Raw genomic sequence first — 19,952 nt, 5'->3', positions numbered from 1 at the left:
AATGCTGGGGAAAGAAAAGGATCCGAAATTTACATTAAAATCATGCAATTTCGCTGCGCTGCAGAAAACCACAGGGACAAGGGAGCACCTGAGTAGCTGTAAGTCAGTCTCTGTTGCATCTGAATATAGTATAGACATTTTAAAAGAACTAAATAGGCATGTGCTAATACCAGACCAAGACAAAGCAGACCACTTCAGACTGGCTTTTATGCTGGGAACAAAACGTTCGCAGTAGGAGTCCCTTAAGGCTCCAGACAATACTTTTTTCCTTTCATGCTAAAGCAGCAGCTAAAGCCCCAACCCTATTCTGTAGCCACCAGGTAGGAAGAGAGTGAAAGGCAATCGCTCCCCAGCTGACCCGCGGTGTAAGGAGATGGGAGGGCAAAGACTACAAGACAGGAGAAGTTGTAAGGATTGGTTTCAATGCTCAAATTCTCATGAAAGTCAACGTGACCTTGCTTTCCTTTCTTCTTTTGAAGTCTGCCAGTTGGCAATGAAACAACCTCTCCCAGCTCACACAACAAACTAACAGCAGAGTTCAGAACGGTTCCTCAATCCTGTGGCCTCCAGCCATAGCTGGCTGGTGGATCACTTTGCCTTCCAAATTCACGAGGAGGAAGGACATCCTCCAGTCTTGGACAGAAAGGTTGAGCTTCCTGCGTAGAAGCTCTCTCCTGTATATTCTTGAGTCTTATTTAACTCTGAATTATGCCAGTCAGCATGGCACATCTCTATACTCAGAGTTCAAGTAAGTGGTACAGTTTCTTTGCATAATTGGAAGAGTAAGGAGGATGCAGAGTAGCAGACTAAGACCTAGCCTTAGGTTCTTCCACAAAATTAGAGCTGTAAACAGCGTGCAGACCTACATTAACGGGGTGCGGTGCATAATTGCCTAATGGGATTGTGCATAACACAAGCCTGAGGATGTTCCCACTGACATCATTCCTCCCTCATTCTCACACACGTGGGACAAGAGCTGCTCTGGAGCTAGGGAAGATCAAAAGCTGAGTAGAGCGCTTTGTACAAATTCTTGGTCAACTTCGGTATTTGTAGCATTTTTTCCCTCTTGGTACTACAAATGAAAAGAACCGTCAGAGGTTGTTTCCAAACAATGTGTAATCGTATTAAGTTGTTACAGCACAGCGATTATACCCCTTCCCGGGTGAAGGCCTACCACGTGGGAGCAACAGAGGAAAATTATGTTAAGAACACTGGGGCTTCTATTTCTACAAAATCTTAGATGAGACAGGACATTCTAGATGGAAATAAAATTATCACTAAAATGTATTAGTCTTAGGGCTTGCTCTGTGTGTTTTGACGTGTGCGTGTATAGACACAGACACTGACCATCTGCCCTGACCTTCAGTACTTCTTAATACACTTTCTGTTAAATTAAAAGGATAATGATGACCCAGAAAAATAATTTCTCTCATCTTCACATAATGTGAGAAGTGCATGGTAATTAACTAGCCTTTACGAATGACACTGTCGATTATTTCAGGACAATCAAATAATAGCAGAGAAATGGAGTCTGAATGGGAAGGACGGTGTCAGATGTACAGTTTAAACAATAGCTGTTTTGCCTGTCATTCATACCAAATTACTGCAGGAGGGGGGAAAGAAAAACTATTTATAACCTGTCAGTCTCAAGAAACCACATTTATGATGATTTAATTAACACACGAAGAGGCTTCAGGCAATCACATCGTTCTAAATTTAAGAAGTAGCACATATCAGGCCCAAGATGATTTAGAACATTAGCAAATGCTAGTTGAACCAGGGCAAGAATTTGATGGCCTTGTTGGTTCCTTTCAAAGCATCCATCACGGCACAAAGATAATCCAAACGGATGCGTTAGTGAAAGATGAGAGCAGTGAAGAATCTTCTGGGGTTTCAGAGGCCATCACATAGAAGGAGAAGCTGATTTTTAATGAGAACTGAGTTTGAAAATCAGCAAAACCACACAACTCAAGTCTATTCATCAAAGACACTCCATGCACTGGAAAAGTCTGGGAAAAAAATTATTTCGCGTGTACGAGAGTGCAAGGCACTAGAGTGAGACTGACCTTCCCATGGAGAACTTGAGGCTCGTACTCAGTGCCAAATAGGTCTTTCCTTGGCCTGATGCCCAGGAGCGAGTTTTAACCTGTGCAATCACAGAACATGGCATGGCCTTCCCACTGCACCAGACTGAGAGCTGGGAGTCATCCAATAACCAGAATATTGTCAAAGGTTTCTTAAAACCTGGACTGCAGTACTCACTGGTCAACTCATCTCCTGCAAGTAAATCATCCTTCATGTCTCCATTTCCTCCTTCTGTGCCCTCCTTGTTGAGATCACCTGCTGTGTCCTGTTCTCCCAGGCACAAAATGCTGCCTTCAATATTTTCATACAGTGATTAAAACTGGGAGTTGTGAGCTGCTACCCAAACACAAATAGTCATAGTAATAATACTGCCACTACACTGCGCTTGCCTTCTTTCACTTGCTATTGCCTGCTCCTTAAATGGATTAAAATACAAGTAACATACAGGAAAAGCCTACTTCTTCCATACAAGAAAAAAATCTTGATCAGAGTTTACATAGAAAAAGAATATCATGAACCTTCTGCTGTAAAACTGATTCTTACATAGTCTGTCAAAAATTGGAGATGGAGATTGCTTTTTCTACAATGTATGTTTATATCAGGAGGGAGCTGGAAGCATTGTGCACACACCCAATGCTGAACGTATCGTAAGATCTTTACACACGACATAATTACTGAGCTCTGCCTGTTGCGATGAAGGACACGCCACATTCCTACAACACATTCAATACAAAGTGATTTAACAACCATCTAATTTTTCTCCTGACGTTAACACTTTCACAGTGCAGTTGAAATGTTCAGACAGAAAATACTAAGTACTTTTATATGACAAAAGAACTTACAAAATTCAGTAGCAAAATCAAGATTAAGGTCAGTCTATTTAGACCTATTTAGGTGTTCACATAAACAAACCCCACACCCCTACATGCAACACCACCAATGGTCCACCTTTGATCATAAACAAACTGATCATGCTAATTTTTCCCCAGGCTGAAACCAGAAATAACATTTTTCTTTTTATTGTTGTATATTTCAGAGGAAACTGAATAAAACAGTGATGGCGAAAGAGCAGGAAAAAAATGGAACCTTCATAGCAAAGAGCTGCTGCGTAAGATCGTGATCTACGTGATACAGGAAGTAAAAATTACGATAATGTTATTTATCAGGTGAGTTCTGAGAACTTCAGATAAAATGTACTATGCAAAAGAAGTCCTTGCTTTTTTTTGTCGCACAAAGGATAGAAAACAAAGAAGAGAAGTTCAAGCATCCTGGCAGAGTCCTGCCATTTGCTGGAGGAAGCTGCCCACGCACAGACCCAGCCTTGGACCACAGAGCTTTTAGGAAAGACTCCCTGGCATCCACGAACTTCTCATATTCTAGTCAATTATATTTAAATGTCTCTAAAAAACCACAAAAAGGGTTTAAAAAATGGCTTGCATGTATCAATCTATACTTGAACTAAGAAACAATGGTGGAGATTTTGCTGTCGCTAGAATATACCCAGATGGTGAGATGAGCAGAGATTTACAGACGAGCAGCATTTCTGGCCTTTCTTGCCTTCCCCATCCTCGCAGGTGGAACAACTCCCATCCAAGTGCCCATGACAACAGTATGACTGATAAACCTACCAGGAAGAGCTTTCTATTTCCTGGTGACTTAAAAAGGCAAAGATAAAACAAACGCATTAGGCCAAGCAGCCAATATTCCCATACAGTAACACCCTCTCACGCCGCATACTCTGGCTTCTAACAAAGTTGGAATTTTGCAGCTGGGAACAGAGACAACTCCCAGGAAATCCCTCAGAATCGATCCAGTCATCTTTTTGTGTAGATGGAGAGATCTACAAGCAATCCCAGCTTATTTGGCTGCGCAACAGGCAGATGTGATAAAAGCTGATTAGTGTCAAAAATGTTTAGTGCTGCAGCCCATCTGCGTTCAGCCCTAAAATACCTGGCTTGAAATGACCGAACACCAGCATGTTAGTAGCGCTATAAACACAAATCACACAGGAATTCTTCATGTTGAGATGTTTACGACATGGAAAGCCAGAGATCTGTGCATTCCTGTACGCCAAGCAGCTCCTCCTAGAAGAGCCTGCAACCTCCTCAACATCACAGGTGGACCATCATCCCCATGGAAGTAACACACCAGCACGGCCCAGACCTGAACCGCAGTCCCAAAGGCTTTGAAACGGACAGGTCTCTCCTACCAGGAGCAGACTGTCTACCAAAAGGAGTATGTGTCTGGTAACACCACTAGTAAACCAGGACATAGACAGCTCTGGTTATTTCCAGCACCAGCTCAGATCGCTCTGTGCTCTAACAGCCCATGCAGTAACGGTCTAAACATCAAGAATCTGGTCAGCTCTATGGAGTTGAGTTTGAGGAACATTTCCAGCAGTGGGATACCTATTAATAAGATTGTTTACCCTTTTAGAATATAGGGTGGGTTTTTTTTGTGTGTGTGTGTGTTTAAAAGAAAAACAAATCAATAGGTTCAACAGATTTCTCCGCTATTCCCATTAGCCTTCTCCATCCTGCCATGAGCTACATAATGGACTAAAATCAATTTTTTTCTCTTCCTTAAAATACTGGCAGAACATCACAGAGTTGAAGCAAAAGCAGAAGAAGGGGTGAGAGAAGGGAGAGATGGAGAGGGCAAACTGCATCTGTCACAATTCCAGCAACGCAGGAATCCTTCACAGGGCCTGAGCAACGATTCTAATAGGAATGTGAGTATTTTTTTCTCTTGTACAAACCTTTTACAATGCAGCATCCTCTCCGTTTGAGCAGTCCTCACTGTGCGTAACACTCAAACCATGAAGTTTCTAGAAAGTGGCAAGATGCGGGGATGTAGAAAAAGAGGTGATGAGAGGGCAGGGAGGATGACAGTCCATCAGTCACCCTCCCAGCTGGATGCTGCGTTTAAGGCTATGAATCCTCAGTGCAATTTCAGAGCTCTGTCAATTAACTGTCAGCCTCCAGACGAGGCCCAGTGGCACAAAGGTAACACCCAAAATGCAGTTAGGAAAGTTCCCAAACCTGTGTGAAAATCTGGGAGATGTGGGTTCAGCTTCTTCCTTTGCCACTGACTATCTGCATTATCTCAGAGTAAATCACGGTCAAGGTCTCAGCAGCAGCTGTATTGCAAGACCAAATTTCAGACAAGCTAATCTCTCACCCAGGCACTTGAATAAGGACTGAGTAAGGACTGAGTAAGACTTTCAGAAGCGTTCAGCATCCTTCTGCAGCTCCCTTTTCAAATTTACAACCAGTGTCTCAATTCTGCTGATGCACAGCTGGCTGAGCTCTTCCGGAAATACAGCCGGTCATTTCGGTAACATCTTTGGGAAATCTCACACTTTACGAGTGCTGAGCCCAGGAAAATTTGCCCCTGGGCATTTATTGCCACATCACTGGCACTTCTATAGCACAGCTTTCTGTGTACTGACGTTATACTTGCAATAACAAGTATGCAATGCTAACGAAGGCTTTGAATGGTAACAAACACCAATTTCTACCTTTGGTCCTAACCCTGAAGACATTTCTAAGCTTTACCTTCTCCTCAACCCTCTCCCTGGCCCTGTGCCTAACAGAATTCACCTCTGAGCCACTCCTGATGTATTGCTTCCAGATACACTGCACTGAGCAAAAGCACCATCAGCTTCGCCCTCGCTTGCTCTCCCAACAAGAGTTTATGACAGTTTCATTAGAATGATTCACCCTTCAGTTTACAACTCAAGCAAGAATTTAAGGTCCATCTATAATCACAGAGATGTGGAGGAAGAGGCAGCCATAGCACAGAAGGATTTGAGAAAGCTGAACTAACAATGCCTGTCCTACATCCTACAGCATTCCAAAATAGTCACTGGAAAGACAACCGCAGGGCTTTGGCCCTCAGATGATGACAGCAGGCTAATTAACAATTCCTGCTTCCCATCCTCCTCACCCATCACCTCCCATATTCTCCTCTTTGTAATGCACTACCTGTAGAATCACCTTCCTTTTGCATTCCCCTGAGCTATGACGAACTTACACCTCTGCCACGAGGTCCTTGCTAAGTATTTCTTATAAAAACATAAGGCTTTATGGACCAAAGGACCAAAGGAAACACGATCCACTGTTCTTAAAAAGAAAAAAAAAGAAAAATTCTGCCAAATCATTGAGAGATTTTGCTCATGAGGCTGCAATACCCCACAAGCTCATGCTTAGCCCCTGGGCAGCCCTTCCCAAGCTGAGTTACAGAGCCACGAACACCCTCGCAGAACTGGAACCTCGGACTAAACAGTATCTGGGCTATGGAGATTCTTTTGTTTTTTCCTTTTTGCATCTTGTTCAGAACAACACAGTGATGGTGTTTAATAAATAAATAATAACCAACAGCGGCATGTCAACATTTCCTTTTAAATTAGGCTCAAAAGGAGGAGGTCAACAGCAGCCCACCAAGGCTGCGTATGTTGCATTCCTTTATCAATCTACTTCTTCCCACTGGCAAGAGGGGAGGAAGCAGAATTCAAAGCGAACGTAATTTTGTGTGACCGATTTAGGATGTTTGAATAGCAGAGACAACTGCCCGTGTTTTCACTCCGATGGGAAACACAGGCATCACAGCAGAGCTGTCCTTGTTCGTGAACAGGCGGGCTTGTTTGTCAAGTGCTGGGGTATGGTTAGACATCGAGAAGAGCAAGCGTAAAAAGTAACCTCGCAGGGTCTGTGTCAATCGTCTCTCAAAGGGCTTCACATCAACTCTGCTCGGTTAACACAGAAAAGATGTTCACTTGTTTGCTTGGTGGTTGGTTGTTTTGTAACTGCCAGCCTGAGAAACAGGAGATGAACAACCTTCCAGAAAAAGGAGGAAACGCTTTTGTTCCTTCTCCCCATATACCTTCATCATGTGCTATATACAGATATTTTGTGTGTGGTATGTATGAAATACATCATATTACAGCTTGGTTTATGCAATTGCTTTTTATGGCTCCCAGATCTTCAGCAAATGTACAAATAAATATGAAAGAGAGAAGGAATAAGATACACATATACAAAGCAAAGCAAATACCAAAATGAGATAGCAGCAGTCTGCTAACTGGATGGTGAGAGCCAAAATCATAAGCATCCAGTTATTTTAGCAACCCTTGCCAACAGACTAATTAGAATACCATAGGCCAGGTGTCAGTGATTATAATCCCACCGATGCCAAAAGAGTTGCTCCCATTTACAGCAAGCCTGACTCTGGCTCTCTCTCTGTAGTACAAGAAATAATTCATAAAGCATGGACTTGAAAAAGCGGCCATACAACCCATACCTGCCTCTCCCCTGCCTGCGGGGTAAGGACCCAACCCAGGGCAGCTCTCGTACCCTGTGTTCTCTGGTAGATGTTGGAAATCTCACTGAACTTAAACCAACAACAACCACCACCCCTGCTCACATGCGTAGCTGCTGTGAAAAGAAGAACCCGCACAAATACCGAAGCATGTTGTTTCAAGAGCAGTTCTGCCATGGAAAACCAGTGGTTTATGGGTGAGATGAGCTGGACACTTCTAAAAACAAAATCATCACTGTGAACGTAACAGGCATGCTCGCACGACCTCAGGCCACGCTCAGAAACCATTCATTATCACCAACTACCAGCAACAGGGTATGTTCAGGCATCTTTCCCAGGTTAAAATGGAACTAAGCCATTATTTCTTCCCTGAAAGACACACAATTTTTGGACACCTGAGCTGTGTGCGGGGCACAGACAATCATTTGAAAAATATTACCAAAAAAAAGTAAAATCAATAAACTCATAAGCAGTAAAACCTGCCTGCCTTCATTTTGATAACCAGACACTCTTCTCCCCTCTCTAAGTAGCCCTTTTTGTGGAAGAAACCTCAGTCTGAGGACAGTGAATGAGCAAGTCAGACCTACAAGAGGATGGGCCTGACCTGTGTCTCGCTTGTACAAAATAACAGTTTTCCCACAAGTACGTACATCTGGGTAAATCAGTAAATACTGAGATGTTCCATTTTCTTTCTTTTCCCCAACCATAAAACCTTTCCACTGCTGAAGACACTACAAGGATTTTTTTTCTCACCATTTTTAAGTACTCTACAGTGCCTATCTATCCTTTTACAAGCGGAACCTTGTAGCTATGGAGACGAAGAACGTTAAATCCAAGCTGAAGATAGTATTTCAGTGGGGGCTTATGGTTGCTGCATGTGCCTTCAACGATCTGCTGTTTTGTGTCTCCTGAAGTCTTCTGTACTGATGGCCACCACATACTAAATCACCACGCAAATACCGAGCATCACAGCCTGGGACAGCACTGTCATGCTTCAGTACAGTCTCACCGATTTACACCCTAACCAAGGATCCCACAGACAAGACGATAAACAGTTTGAGTTCTGCAAAGTTGTGCACCAGCTTAACTTAACCTGAACAGCGTGGTGGAATAAAATTGTTCTGGTACTGCGACAGCACCTGGAAACCCGTCGAGCTGGGGTCCCCTGGTGTTTAATGCTGTGTGTAACAATTGACACCAACTTGAAGCAGCTACGCCACATTGACCTCCCGGCACTAGACCTGCGAGGACTCTTCAAGTTTTTATCTGCCATAATCTAAATTATCAGAATTTCAGCCTTCCAAACACCACCACATATTCCCTATCTTCCGTGCACTCCAATCACGATCCAAACTCCGTTACAGATTATGGTTTCGTCACATGGACTTTCAGTTAGGGCGTGCAGGTTCAGCGGTCTTCCAAATCAGCTTGGTGTAAATTACACAGCATTTTATTCAAGCTAATGAAACTTCAGTGGTGTTAAACTTGAGCATGAAGAGGAGACAGCCTTTCAGGTCAAATTAATGCTCCTTGTGACAGCCAGTGAAAATTCACAGTAACTTTGTTAGCACCACTTACTTTCTACTCGTGCTGCTCAAATGAAAATACAAAACCGCAAACCTTCATTCACCTGATACTGGTAAAAATGACAAGGGTATGACAGGTGGTTTTCTTTTTTGAAGACAACTTTGCTCCAGAGAAAGCAACCACAAAATATACACTTTTTGTTTTCCCTTCTCCTTATCTCTGTGGTCCAAAATCAGCTAGGGATTTCAGGTGCCAAACATGAAACATCTTAAAGATGCCTTATTGTCAGAAAGTGAAAACATCCACTGTTAAAAAATCAGCATCCTAGAACTGGAGCCTGCTCACCACTGCTCAGCTTTAGCTGTCAGACATTGGTCAAAATCTACCACAGTCAAACCCCATTTGCATAAATGGATAGGAATAAATCTCAACAGGCACATCGAGCGCTCTCAGATTCCTACAACCAAGGAAACAAAATCAACCACGGTCCCCTAATAGCACATCACATGCAGGATTAAGTTGCAAGTACTGAAATGTAACTGCACAAATCCTTCTTACCAGGTATAAATAAGCAATGGCATTCCCACGTAAAAACATTTCTTACGTGTGCATTAACAGAGTAATTGACAATACAAAAAAATCCAGTATTCTCTTACCAAAGCTAAGAACAGACTACAGAAGCACTGGGAGCTTTTGCTATTTGTATTTCCCATGTTCCTGAGTCAAAATCATAATAGGGCCTTAAGCGTGAGAAGCTATTAACTCCAGTAGAGTTGTCTCTCAAGCTGAGCCTTCACTGATCACTAAAATGAAATAAAACCCCCCAAGAATCCTCCTCTCTTTGCGCATGGACTGTTTGACTTGGGGCCGTTACAAGGCTCAAGTTCAAGAGCCAGGAAGGCAGCTCGTGTTCCTGCTTCTCCAACAAGTGCGTGCCTAATTAAGGTTGTGCTGCAGCCCTGTTGTCCCCTGGTTTACTCCTGAACCAGAGAGAAAATGCAGAAAATCTTTGGCATTACCTTTAAACAGGCCATAAATCCTTCAAAATTTGACGTGGGGTCTAGAGTAAAGAGGTTTTCATATTTATTTTTAAAACAGAAAAGGTTCTTCAACCCCTCTGTTTCTACCAGTACATTAAAAATGGGACTCTCCTGTAGCCACTGCTAATAAAATGGAGGAGAATAACACTCCAGATGCCTTTATCCCAGTTGTTTACTTCAACTTGATCTATTTTTTTTTATAAGTTTGAATTATTCAAAATAATCACCATCACTTCCCTGACTGATGTTATTTAATGAGATAACCTTCCATACTGAGCAAACCCAAAAGCAAAAGAAAAAAATCTCATGAACCTTTCTAGTGTTTAGAGACACCTCAAGAGCTTCAAAACATTTACCTCTCCTTCCCAGCAGCTGAAATGGTTTTAGGAGGATCATGGTTCATACCTCGCATTCCCTGGAGCCAGAGATGGTATACGTGCAGGGCCCAGATCCATTAACCGATACATCCATGGTCTCAGAGTTTGTTGGCTTGTAGTCCACGTAATACTCCTGTAAAGGGGAGTTCATTTGCCTTTCAGACTCACGGGCCTTTTTCCTGCGCCTCTTCATGAGCGAGTGCTGCTGGAGCTGTTTCATGCTGGCCGGGTAGCGCTTCCACGACACGTAGATAACCAACAAAATCATGGCCACGGAAAGAAAGAGGGCCACGCTCCCAGCGATTATTTTGTGGAAGGAAACGTGCTCGTACTCTGGTTCCACTCCGGGTGTCGGGAGGTCTGCAGAAGGGCTTGGCATGACAGATGTTGGCTGATTGCTTTCCAGTTTGGAAACGGTGGGTTTAGGAATGAAGACGGGTCTCGGGGGGGTTTTGGGTGCCTGGTACGATCGTTCAGTAACCACTACCTGGATTTCAGCACAGATATTATATGTTTCCACGGCATCGTTCACTTTTTCACCCTGGATATGTTTAGGGCCTGCACATATCATCGTGCTTTCTTTATTTCCTTTGAAATTCTTAAGCCAAGTAAACAGAGGGCAAATGCTTCGAGTACATTCCCACATATTTCCAGACAGGGTGATGGAGATGAGCGAGATCCACGTATTGATGGTCTCCTGAGAGATGTTGGTGAGTTTGTTGGAATCCAGGTTCAGCTTTTGCAGGTTGGGGAGGCACTGGAAGGTCCCAGGCTCTACCCCTGTAATGTCATTTCCTGATAAATCCAAGTTGTGCAAGGAACTCCAAGTCCACGTTAACCCTTGGCTAATCGACCGGATCCTATTCCACTGCAAATAAATCGAGCGAAGGTTGAAGAGGCGTGGAAAGTGGGCAAAATTGATCTTAGAAAACTGGTTGTGCTCCAAGTGGAGCTCTGTCAACTTCAAAAGGCCGGCGAAAGCGTTACGGGATAAGCTCCGCAGGCGGTTGTAGCCCAAATCCAGAAAGTCAAGGTTTCGGCAGTCCTGGAAAACTCGGATGGGCACGGTTTTCAGGGAGTTAGACCGCAAATGCAAGATCAAGAGTTTACGGAGGCCCTTGAACTGCTCGGACTGCAACACCTGCAACTTGTTGTAAGAGAGGTCCAGATTGCGGAGGTTGGGGACCGGGTGAAACGTCTTGTTGTGCAGATGGGTAATTTTGTTGGAGCTTAGAATTAATTCCTTCAGCCTGCGGATCCCCTGAAATGCATCCTCATCCACGGCGCTGATGTAATTATGGTCAAGATAAAGCCATATGAGCTGATTCAGGCCCGCAAACTGATTCGATTTAAGCTTCTGAATGCTGTTGTACCGTAACGATAAGCCTTGAGACCCTCCAGAAATATTCTGAGGGATGTCTCTGAATGCATGAGATTCACAGTACACAATCTTGCCATCGCATCTGCAGTTCTTGGGGCAAGCTCGCTGAGCCCCCGCAAGCACCACAAACAGCACCATGGGAAGTAGCACTAACACCACACTCATGCCTCTCAGCTGCTTAATTAAATGGAAACCTACAATATTAAAAAGAAAACAAACGTACATTGGAAAGCTATTAAAATAAATCGCCAACAGATTACGAACGTCAATGGGGTTTCTAATAAAGCAGTAGTGAAGCAGTGGATTTTGAAGACAACCTGTTTGCCTCCTGTCTTGCACTTTTTGTTGTGTAAATGCCTGTTCCTTTGAGTTTCTGCCTTGCCATCTCTCCTCGAACCATCACCAGTACTACTCTTGTTATTCAATTACTTTTGTGTGATTTATGATCCCTTCGAAGGACCAAGAGCCTGTTCTCTATTCGCTTTTCTCCTGTACATCATCTCTCAATGTAACTGGTATATCCTTATCGCTAGATGCTGAGGTTTTAACAATAAACATATTTGTCAAGTCACTGTGCTGAATGCTCCATGGTGCTGGAAAGGAAATGAGCCAAAGCTGCTGGTATTTACGTGCTGCTAAACATGTTCTTTAATACAAGCAATTGCAAGTCCAGTTCCTCCAAAAATTACTGCAAAAAGTGAGAAATCTACTTAGCATAAAGTTTCATCTTTAAAATGGGTATTAATTGTAAAATTAAGCAGTAAGTAAAGGCTTTGCTTTTTGCACTGATTTGTTTCTAAAAGTAGGTTTAAGTAGGTTTACTCATTATTTTTAGGTACCTAAAATATATAAATAGATGCACAGAAACAAAGTACAACCATATAGAGAAGCATACCACGTAACACTAGTATGGGACCTCAAAGCCAAGATAATGGTAGAAGACATATTTTTTTTTAAATTAATCAGTCTTAACACACATTAAAGTTATCTACACATAGCTGTGAATACCTGAGCATTTATTATTTTGCATATATGTTATATACTCTATGAAAACACACACACAAATACTTACAAATAAACACTGCCTTAGGAGCAGCAAAACACAGAAAGTTTAAAGGGGTTTATTTGTATTTCAACTCCCCTCTCCCTTCCACAGCAATACTGATTTTGAGATTTTCCATTTGAGATGTCACATTTATCACATAGTAGCAATGCTGTTACGTGAAGACAGCCACATTTCCACATTCTTTGAATAATTATGAAAGGGGGTGGAGGGGTTGTCAGAAAACCCAACATACATACGCACGCTTTCCTTAGCCTGTAATAATTTTAGGACTGGTGCCTCTGCCCAGAGTTGCAATCTTGCTAAGAATTAAAATGCATTCTTCCATCAGGGAATATTTTAAGGGCTGATATCTCCTCGATAAATAATTACTTCATTATTTGTCACACACACAAAACCAACCCTGTGCTGCAGTCACTTAATCCAATTTTAAACCAAGGGGCAATCTGCAAAATAATTCCTAATCTAAAATGCCCCTGACTCTGTCTCTCTGCCTTTCACTTTAATGGTTAGATTTTTAATTTAAATCCTCATCTTTTGCTACAGCCTATGTGTCAGCAGCAGCCAGCTAGAAATATTTCTGGCTGTTACAGACTTGGGGGTTGGGGGGAAGGAGGGAGGGAAATAAACCTGTCACACTTGAAATAATAAGACTGGCAAATGACTGCTGGAAATCTAGCAGCAATATCAGAGGTATCTTTTCAAAGACCAAACAAGCCTTTTCAAAACCACCTATACAATAAAATCCCCCCCTCCCCTTCGCTTCCCGCATACCACAAAGTGTTAACAGTCCTTTCTGACAGCCTGAATAATACCACTCCAGGCTCATCGAATAGGAATATAAACCCAGAAGAAATTTGGTGTGAGCGTGCCTCCTGCATACATGGACTTATCTATACGTGTGCAGGTGTGTGGGTGGGTTGCACAGACAGCGAACGTACTCTCTACAGTCCTTAGCTTGGTGCATGCATTTACAGATTAATTACATATAAAACCACTGCAGGAGGAAAGGTGTGTGTGTGGGGAAGGGGGGGGAATACACGGTCTAAAAATACAATAGCAAGTACAGTGAGTCACCTGGCAAAGGAATGCACTGCTGCTGTTTAGACTGCTTCCCCCTCTTGAACAGCTAATAATCCAACTGAAAAATATACCCTACAGCTGCAGCTGTGCTAACAAACAAGAAAAGTTCACTTACCCATCCTTTTGTCATCAACAAACGTCCTCCTTTGCCTTTCTCCAGCTGTTGTCTTCTCTCTCTTCCCTTTTTTTTTTTGCTTTCCCTCTCCCTCTCTTTTACAAACCGGTCTCTTTTCTTTAAACCATCAGAATCTTCATGTCACAGCAGGGCTGCCACTCACATCACCGCCATCCGGCGTGCATGCCCGTAACCCACACAAAGTTCCCTAGAGAGGACAAGCAAGAATTTGGGGGATGAGGAAGGGAAAGGATAGGGAAGGGGTTGGGGGTGGGGAAGACAGGACGAAGGATGGGGGGAGTGTGGGGGGGGTAGGGAGGGACTCTAAGCTCTGAGAGCCATTGTGTAAGTCATCAGAGAACCAGCAGCATTAAGTGGCTTTAAGGAAAAGCTAGAGCAGACCACGAAGGTAAACCAACTTCTCCAGGAGAAATAAAAAAATCTTTCCCGGTACCTAACGCTTCTCATTCTGCTGCCTTGTGCCATCCCCAGACACAGCAATCCATCCTCCAGCCTCCCAGTCCTCAGGCAGCCAGGCCTCCCGTGCTGTGTAACACCCCCAGTTTAAAAGCTATGCAGGCTAGGTTTATCCATTTAGCTGGTCAGGTTTAAAGTGTTTTGTAGCTGTGCTGAGAGGCAGCTCCTGTCTAATTCCGAGGGCTTTCCAGAGAGTGATGATGCTTTGGAGCTTGTTGGTGCTAATGGGCTGGTTTGTGATACACCGAGTGCCCTCCACTGGAGAGAACAGCACGAACCAGCGAGCCTGGCATTGCTATGCAGACTTTCCTCCTTCAGAAAAGAAAATTAAAGACACAGCATTGCCTTGCCCACCATCATCCCTCCCCGGACCCCTGTGCCTTCCCTAGATTATTAAATGTTTATATTGTGGATTTGCTGGCAGCCAGCATAAGCACTACACAAAACACCTCTTCCCTGGGTATTTGGCAACCTGATCTTTTTCTAATCCACCTGACCTGTATGTTTTTCTTAGGCAAATTCTAAACTGTTTTTATTTTGCCGTCGTCACAGGGTGCGAACAGGACAAGGAGTGTTTGCAGAGGAGAAGTGAAAGTTGTGGTAAAGGGTCGGGGGAGGCAGAAAACCGATCATCCATGCAAAAGGCATTTAATCGCATGCACCGAATCCAAATGCAAACACACTGAAAACAGCTTCGTTTTTCCCTTTTAATCTAAGTGCTTTTGAGTCAGAACAACACTGAGTTTGATAACCAGTGCAGGGCTGAAGCTGCAGGATTAGTGACACCTTTTCTCCCCCAAACTCCTCTCCCCCCCCAGCTCTCCCCCCTTCAGAGCAGCGACTTCTCGCAGCCACCAGCGCTGGTCTGGGGCTCAGCAGGCTTCAGCCACAGCCCCTGCGGTGGGATCTACGCTGTGACACTTCCACTGTGTTTCACCTCCTGCTATTTGGCTGCCTGGCTTACGAGGGCTGACTTCATCCTCACCCAGTTAAAACAAGCTGTCAAAGGGATGTGGAGCAAGGGCAGCACCACAGAGCCCCTCGGAGTTAGTGCTGGTTAGCTGTAGTAACCAGAAGGAGGAGGGAGGATCAGCCTCAGTGGAGCCCCGCACAAACACAAAGGGACCAGGTTTGGTTTCAAAGCAAGCTCAGCCTTCTCAGAGGGCAGCACTGTGCTGCTCCCTAAGATTTTTAACCTGGGCTCCTAAAGTTTATATATTTGCGCTGTCTGTCCAGTTGCTCCGTCCTCTCCTGTGCTACGTAGGTATTTTGAAAACAATTCCCCACCCAGATCTTGAGTTTAGATGCCAAAATGATGGCAGTACTTTACAAAAAGTGTGTCATGGGCTAATCATTATGTTATTTATTTTTAAAAATATTTTTTAAATATTTCTGCTTATGACTAAAGAGCGCCCTGCTGAGCATTTTACAGCCCATATCTCCTGAGGTTTCTCTGTACTACAACTCATAATTCCACTCTATAACAAAAATGAAAATCGCATGAAACTCAAGGCCAGATTCTGAGCTCTTTTATTTTAGTTCCTTATTCCTGGCTCAGATACAAAGACGGTTGCTTGCCCCTGCAATCCATTCCAAATGAAGCCACCCCTGCCCAGCCCCAGCACCTGGTCCCTTGCAGGATCTCCATCGGAGCACAAAGGTTGGGACAGAGAATGGGCAAAGTAGTTCAACTCAATTTAAAGAAGAATAAAAAAAAAATCCACAAAACAATCCATAGAAGCCAACTTTTCGTCCCCTATATCTGCATCCAGACTGCAACATCTCAAAGCTTGTTTGTCCTGTTCTGAGAATTCATCGCTATCTATAGATCAGAGATTGATCTGAGTAAGAAAAAATCATAATTAATCACCATTTTTATTCTGAATTGGCCAGCAATACACACACCTCCCTCAAACAAGATTCAGAACTTAATTATCATAAATGATGTTGAAAGTACTTTTTTCCATCTCTCTATTAACTACATCTGCATTACAGTCAGCATCACTCTAGCTAGCATTCATATTTATTCATGATAGAACCTCCTAATAAAGGTAAAAGCTAAAGTGTGCAGTTATTATACCCCGTATTGATAATTCTCCAGGAAGAGTCCATTTGAAACTCTGCCAGATCCGAGAGTGAACTGAGGAGAGTGATGCCTAAAGAAACCGTACCCATTTTCAGGGGATGTCTTTTCCTGGATCCTTTGATCCGATGAGAGCTGAAGCAGCACTGTCATAAGCTGTCCTACTGCCATACACTTATTGAGACTCAAAATCCCCACAGTCCTACAAAAAGCTTTAAATAATTTTGTTTTCACAAGAATCCTGTGATACCCTAATGGAAAATTTCACAAATCCCAGACCAGAAAACTTTAGTACCTGAGCTAAAACCAAGTGAGCTTTCACTCAACAGCATAAATGCCACTCCCTTCTCTTTTATTTAAAAAAAAAAAATTCTGACAAAATAGAAAACAAAACCATTTGAACATTTGCCAAGGAGGAAGAAATGGGAAAGTTTTAATCAGTCTAAATCAGTGACTCTAAAAGGTAAAAACCTCACAGAAGAAAGGAGGATGCAAACGCCTGTTTGTGGTTTTGTTCCATTCCTTCAGAGCAGCGAGAGGTACAAGATCCCTGCACAGAGCTGAGAGAAACCTGAAATGTTCTAAGTGCTCAGCTGGTCCTCATCCAACTGGCAAAGCTTCCTGCCACCCAACCACGCGTTACCCAGATAAATTATCCATACTAATAAGTCTGTGTGCCACGGGATCTACAGTTTCTCTTCCAGGACCATGGATCTGTACATGTCTAATTAAGTTTTTGATCAATACTAACAGTTGTGATTATTTTATATGTATGTCAAGTGTAGATATATACACACACACACTGTCAGGTGTGCTTGGAATTTTAGCCCTGAGCCTTTCAGCCTACCAATTGGTTTCCATGCACAAATACTTCAAAATTACCAACAGTAACTAGTACTTACATAGTACGCCGGCTTTGCAAGATGTACCACCACAAACAGCCCTCACAACCTGCTTGTAAGGAAGAGAAGAACATATCTACGCTTTCCTGTAGTACCAGCTGTTCAGTTACTGGAGATTTACAGCCCTGAGTAATTCTCCTAGTAGCATCAGTGTAGAACTACTGCTGGAAGGAAATGAGCTGATGCTCTTTGGCCAGTTTCTTATTTTCTGCCTACGGAGACCTCGACCTTTGCACTGCTCCTGCACAGTCTATTCAAAATACTCCTTAGTGAGAAAGACATGAGAAACATAAGCAAACTTGAGAGGTGCTTGGGCTGTCCATGGTATTGCCAGATCCAAGTTTACAAGGCTCATGACGCACGTAGCAAATAGCACTTTATCTTTCCCCTTGATCTACTCAGCCATTAGGTTGTATTCGAGTTGCATTTTCAAGGCTTTACAAAATCATTTACACTTCTTGGATAGATTTAGAGGTTTCAGGCACAAAAAGAACAATTACAGTCACCCAGACAGAATACAAAACAAGAATCCACCCCAAAATACTTCCACAACAGAGCCATAATTTCTGCGATGATGTCCATTTCATAAAGACGAGTGGCCTTTATTTGAAATCCACGAAGGATGGAAGAGCCACCCAGTTCCCGTGCAAGCTGCTGCTGTGTATAACAACCTGCGCTGCTGAAGAGTTTGAAGAGTCCGAGCTCTTTGAAGAGCCTGTATTCAGCACGAGCCCTGCACCAGTGTCTTCCCCTGACCAGCTTCAATCTTACATCAATCACAGCGGTCACACATAAGCCTTTGCTCCCAACATCTCCATTCTCTATCAGGTGCTAACGTAACCCGCCAACATGTAGGACAGATCCCCCGATGCGCAACCACGGACAACTCCGATACAGCCTCTAACTAAATCATTTTTGCTCTTTAGTAGAAGTACAAAGGTTGATACAACTCAAAGCGTAGAATGTGACTGTCTCAGCTGTGGTGATCCCAGCTTCAGTCTCTGCCCCTCATCCAAGGTGGCAGGTAACGCTCCAGGAAAAGCTGGACTCTACACTAGCCCAAATCCTGGTTTTAGATGCTCTCCAGCTTTTTTCCAGACCATTTTTCTCACAGGCATATCATCTTCACCATGATGCATTTCCTCTTCATTTAATTAAGGTTTTATTTAAAGTCTTCTCAGACATCTATTAACTATTTTTATTTATAAATTTATCGGCTTAGTGACAAATGTCTAATCTCAGCTCTAATTGCTTTTAAAGCATCTAACAGCCTTAGCAAACCCAATCCAAAAATAAACAGGCAGCCCAACAATACAGATATTTCATATCCTAAGATTAACTAGAACATAACTCCTACTCAAATGCAAGCCCTGCTTTTCTATCCAAATGCCAATTCCTTAGTTTACACCTCTAACAAATAGTTTGCAGGATCATATATCAGAATTTGCTGGCAGCATGATATAGCCAAAAGATACTTAAGATGTTTACCCCTGTCAACATTTGGGAGACTGAAATGAAAAGATGGTTGCAACCACAACAGTTCAACCACCCTCCACGTTAGCTGGGTGTGTGGTGCACCGGACAAAGTGGAAAACAAAATGCTGACAACGTTTTTCCGGAGTAAGTAGAAGCCTGTCCTTGGCAGACAGTAGGAAACTAGAACATGAACTATTAGTAATTGGTTTTACTTCAGAAAAGCAAAGGAAATTAAATAGATATACATGCTCGCATCCTTCCGTTTCAGAGGAATTATCACAATGACTTATATGCTGTAAAATTTTAACTAGATGAAATATCCTCCCAGCGTGATCACTGGAGTGCCATATCGGTGTATCCTGGTGGTAAACTGGGGGGTTCTGCCCATACACAAGTCCGCTAGATAAACGTCAGCTGAGATTACAAAAGCTTTTTTCTTTTTATTTTTTTTAATTCAGATCACTGTTGTTTGTCAAATAACAACTCATCGAGGACCTGATTGAGCAGTGAGAAGGTAATCAATGAGTGGTATCATGGGTACAATATCAACTCTCATTGCAACTGTCAACAAACACAAGAAAAGCTTGCCTACCAAAAAGATAACACGTGCACACACGTGCAAACACACAGAGTAACTAAATGCAACACGAAACTGTGCTGATGAGCTCCAGATTAAACAACTTCTGCTTTCCTCCTTGTTGTATTTGGCTGCAATGAAATGGGAAACTCCAGCCCTGTGCTGTGCTTACAGCAGGATGTATGTTCCCTCACGGGTGCTACAGCAAGTGGTTCCTCTGTCAACGGCACGACACACCAGCAATAAGAACAGTCCCAGAGGTTCCAGGCAGCTGGAAGGGGGATTTTTAAGACCATTCAAATGCTGGGAAATGCAACAGAAATCCAGCAAGAAAAGGCAGGACTAGAAGGCGGAGCCAAGAATTTTCAGTAGAGGAAGAGGAGGCAGTTAAACAAGAACGTAGTACTTGAAGTATTGACTAACCATTGGTAATACCTTGAAGCACGT

The 19,952-nt window shown here is 43.1% G+C and overlaps 1 protein-coding gene across 1 annotated transcript in view; it reads right to left on the bottom strand.

Annotated features, from left to right (window-relative positions):
* Window positions 1-19,952, bottom strand: part of LRRTM4 (leucine rich repeat transmembrane neuronal 4) — a 193,226-nt gene that overhangs the window by 172,344 nt on the left and 930 nt on the right. Inside the window, exon 2 of the mRNA XM_068421297.1 lies at window positions 10,377-11,923. Coding sequence (XP_068277398.1) covers window positions 10,377-11,923 — 1,547 coding nt within the window. The remainder of the gene's footprint in view (window positions 1-10,376; window positions 11,924-19,952) is intronic.

Source organism: Nyctibius grandis, chromosome 33 (genome assembly GCF_013368605.1).
Source record: "Nyctibius grandis isolate bNycGra1 chromosome 33, bNycGra1.pri, whole genome shotgun sequence".
Taxonomy (NCBI): Eukaryota; Metazoa; Chordata; class Aves; order Nyctibiiformes; family Nyctibiidae; genus Nyctibius; species Nyctibius grandis.
Note: the sequence above shows the minus strand (reverse complement) of the source record. Positions and strands in the feature narration are given on the sequence as shown.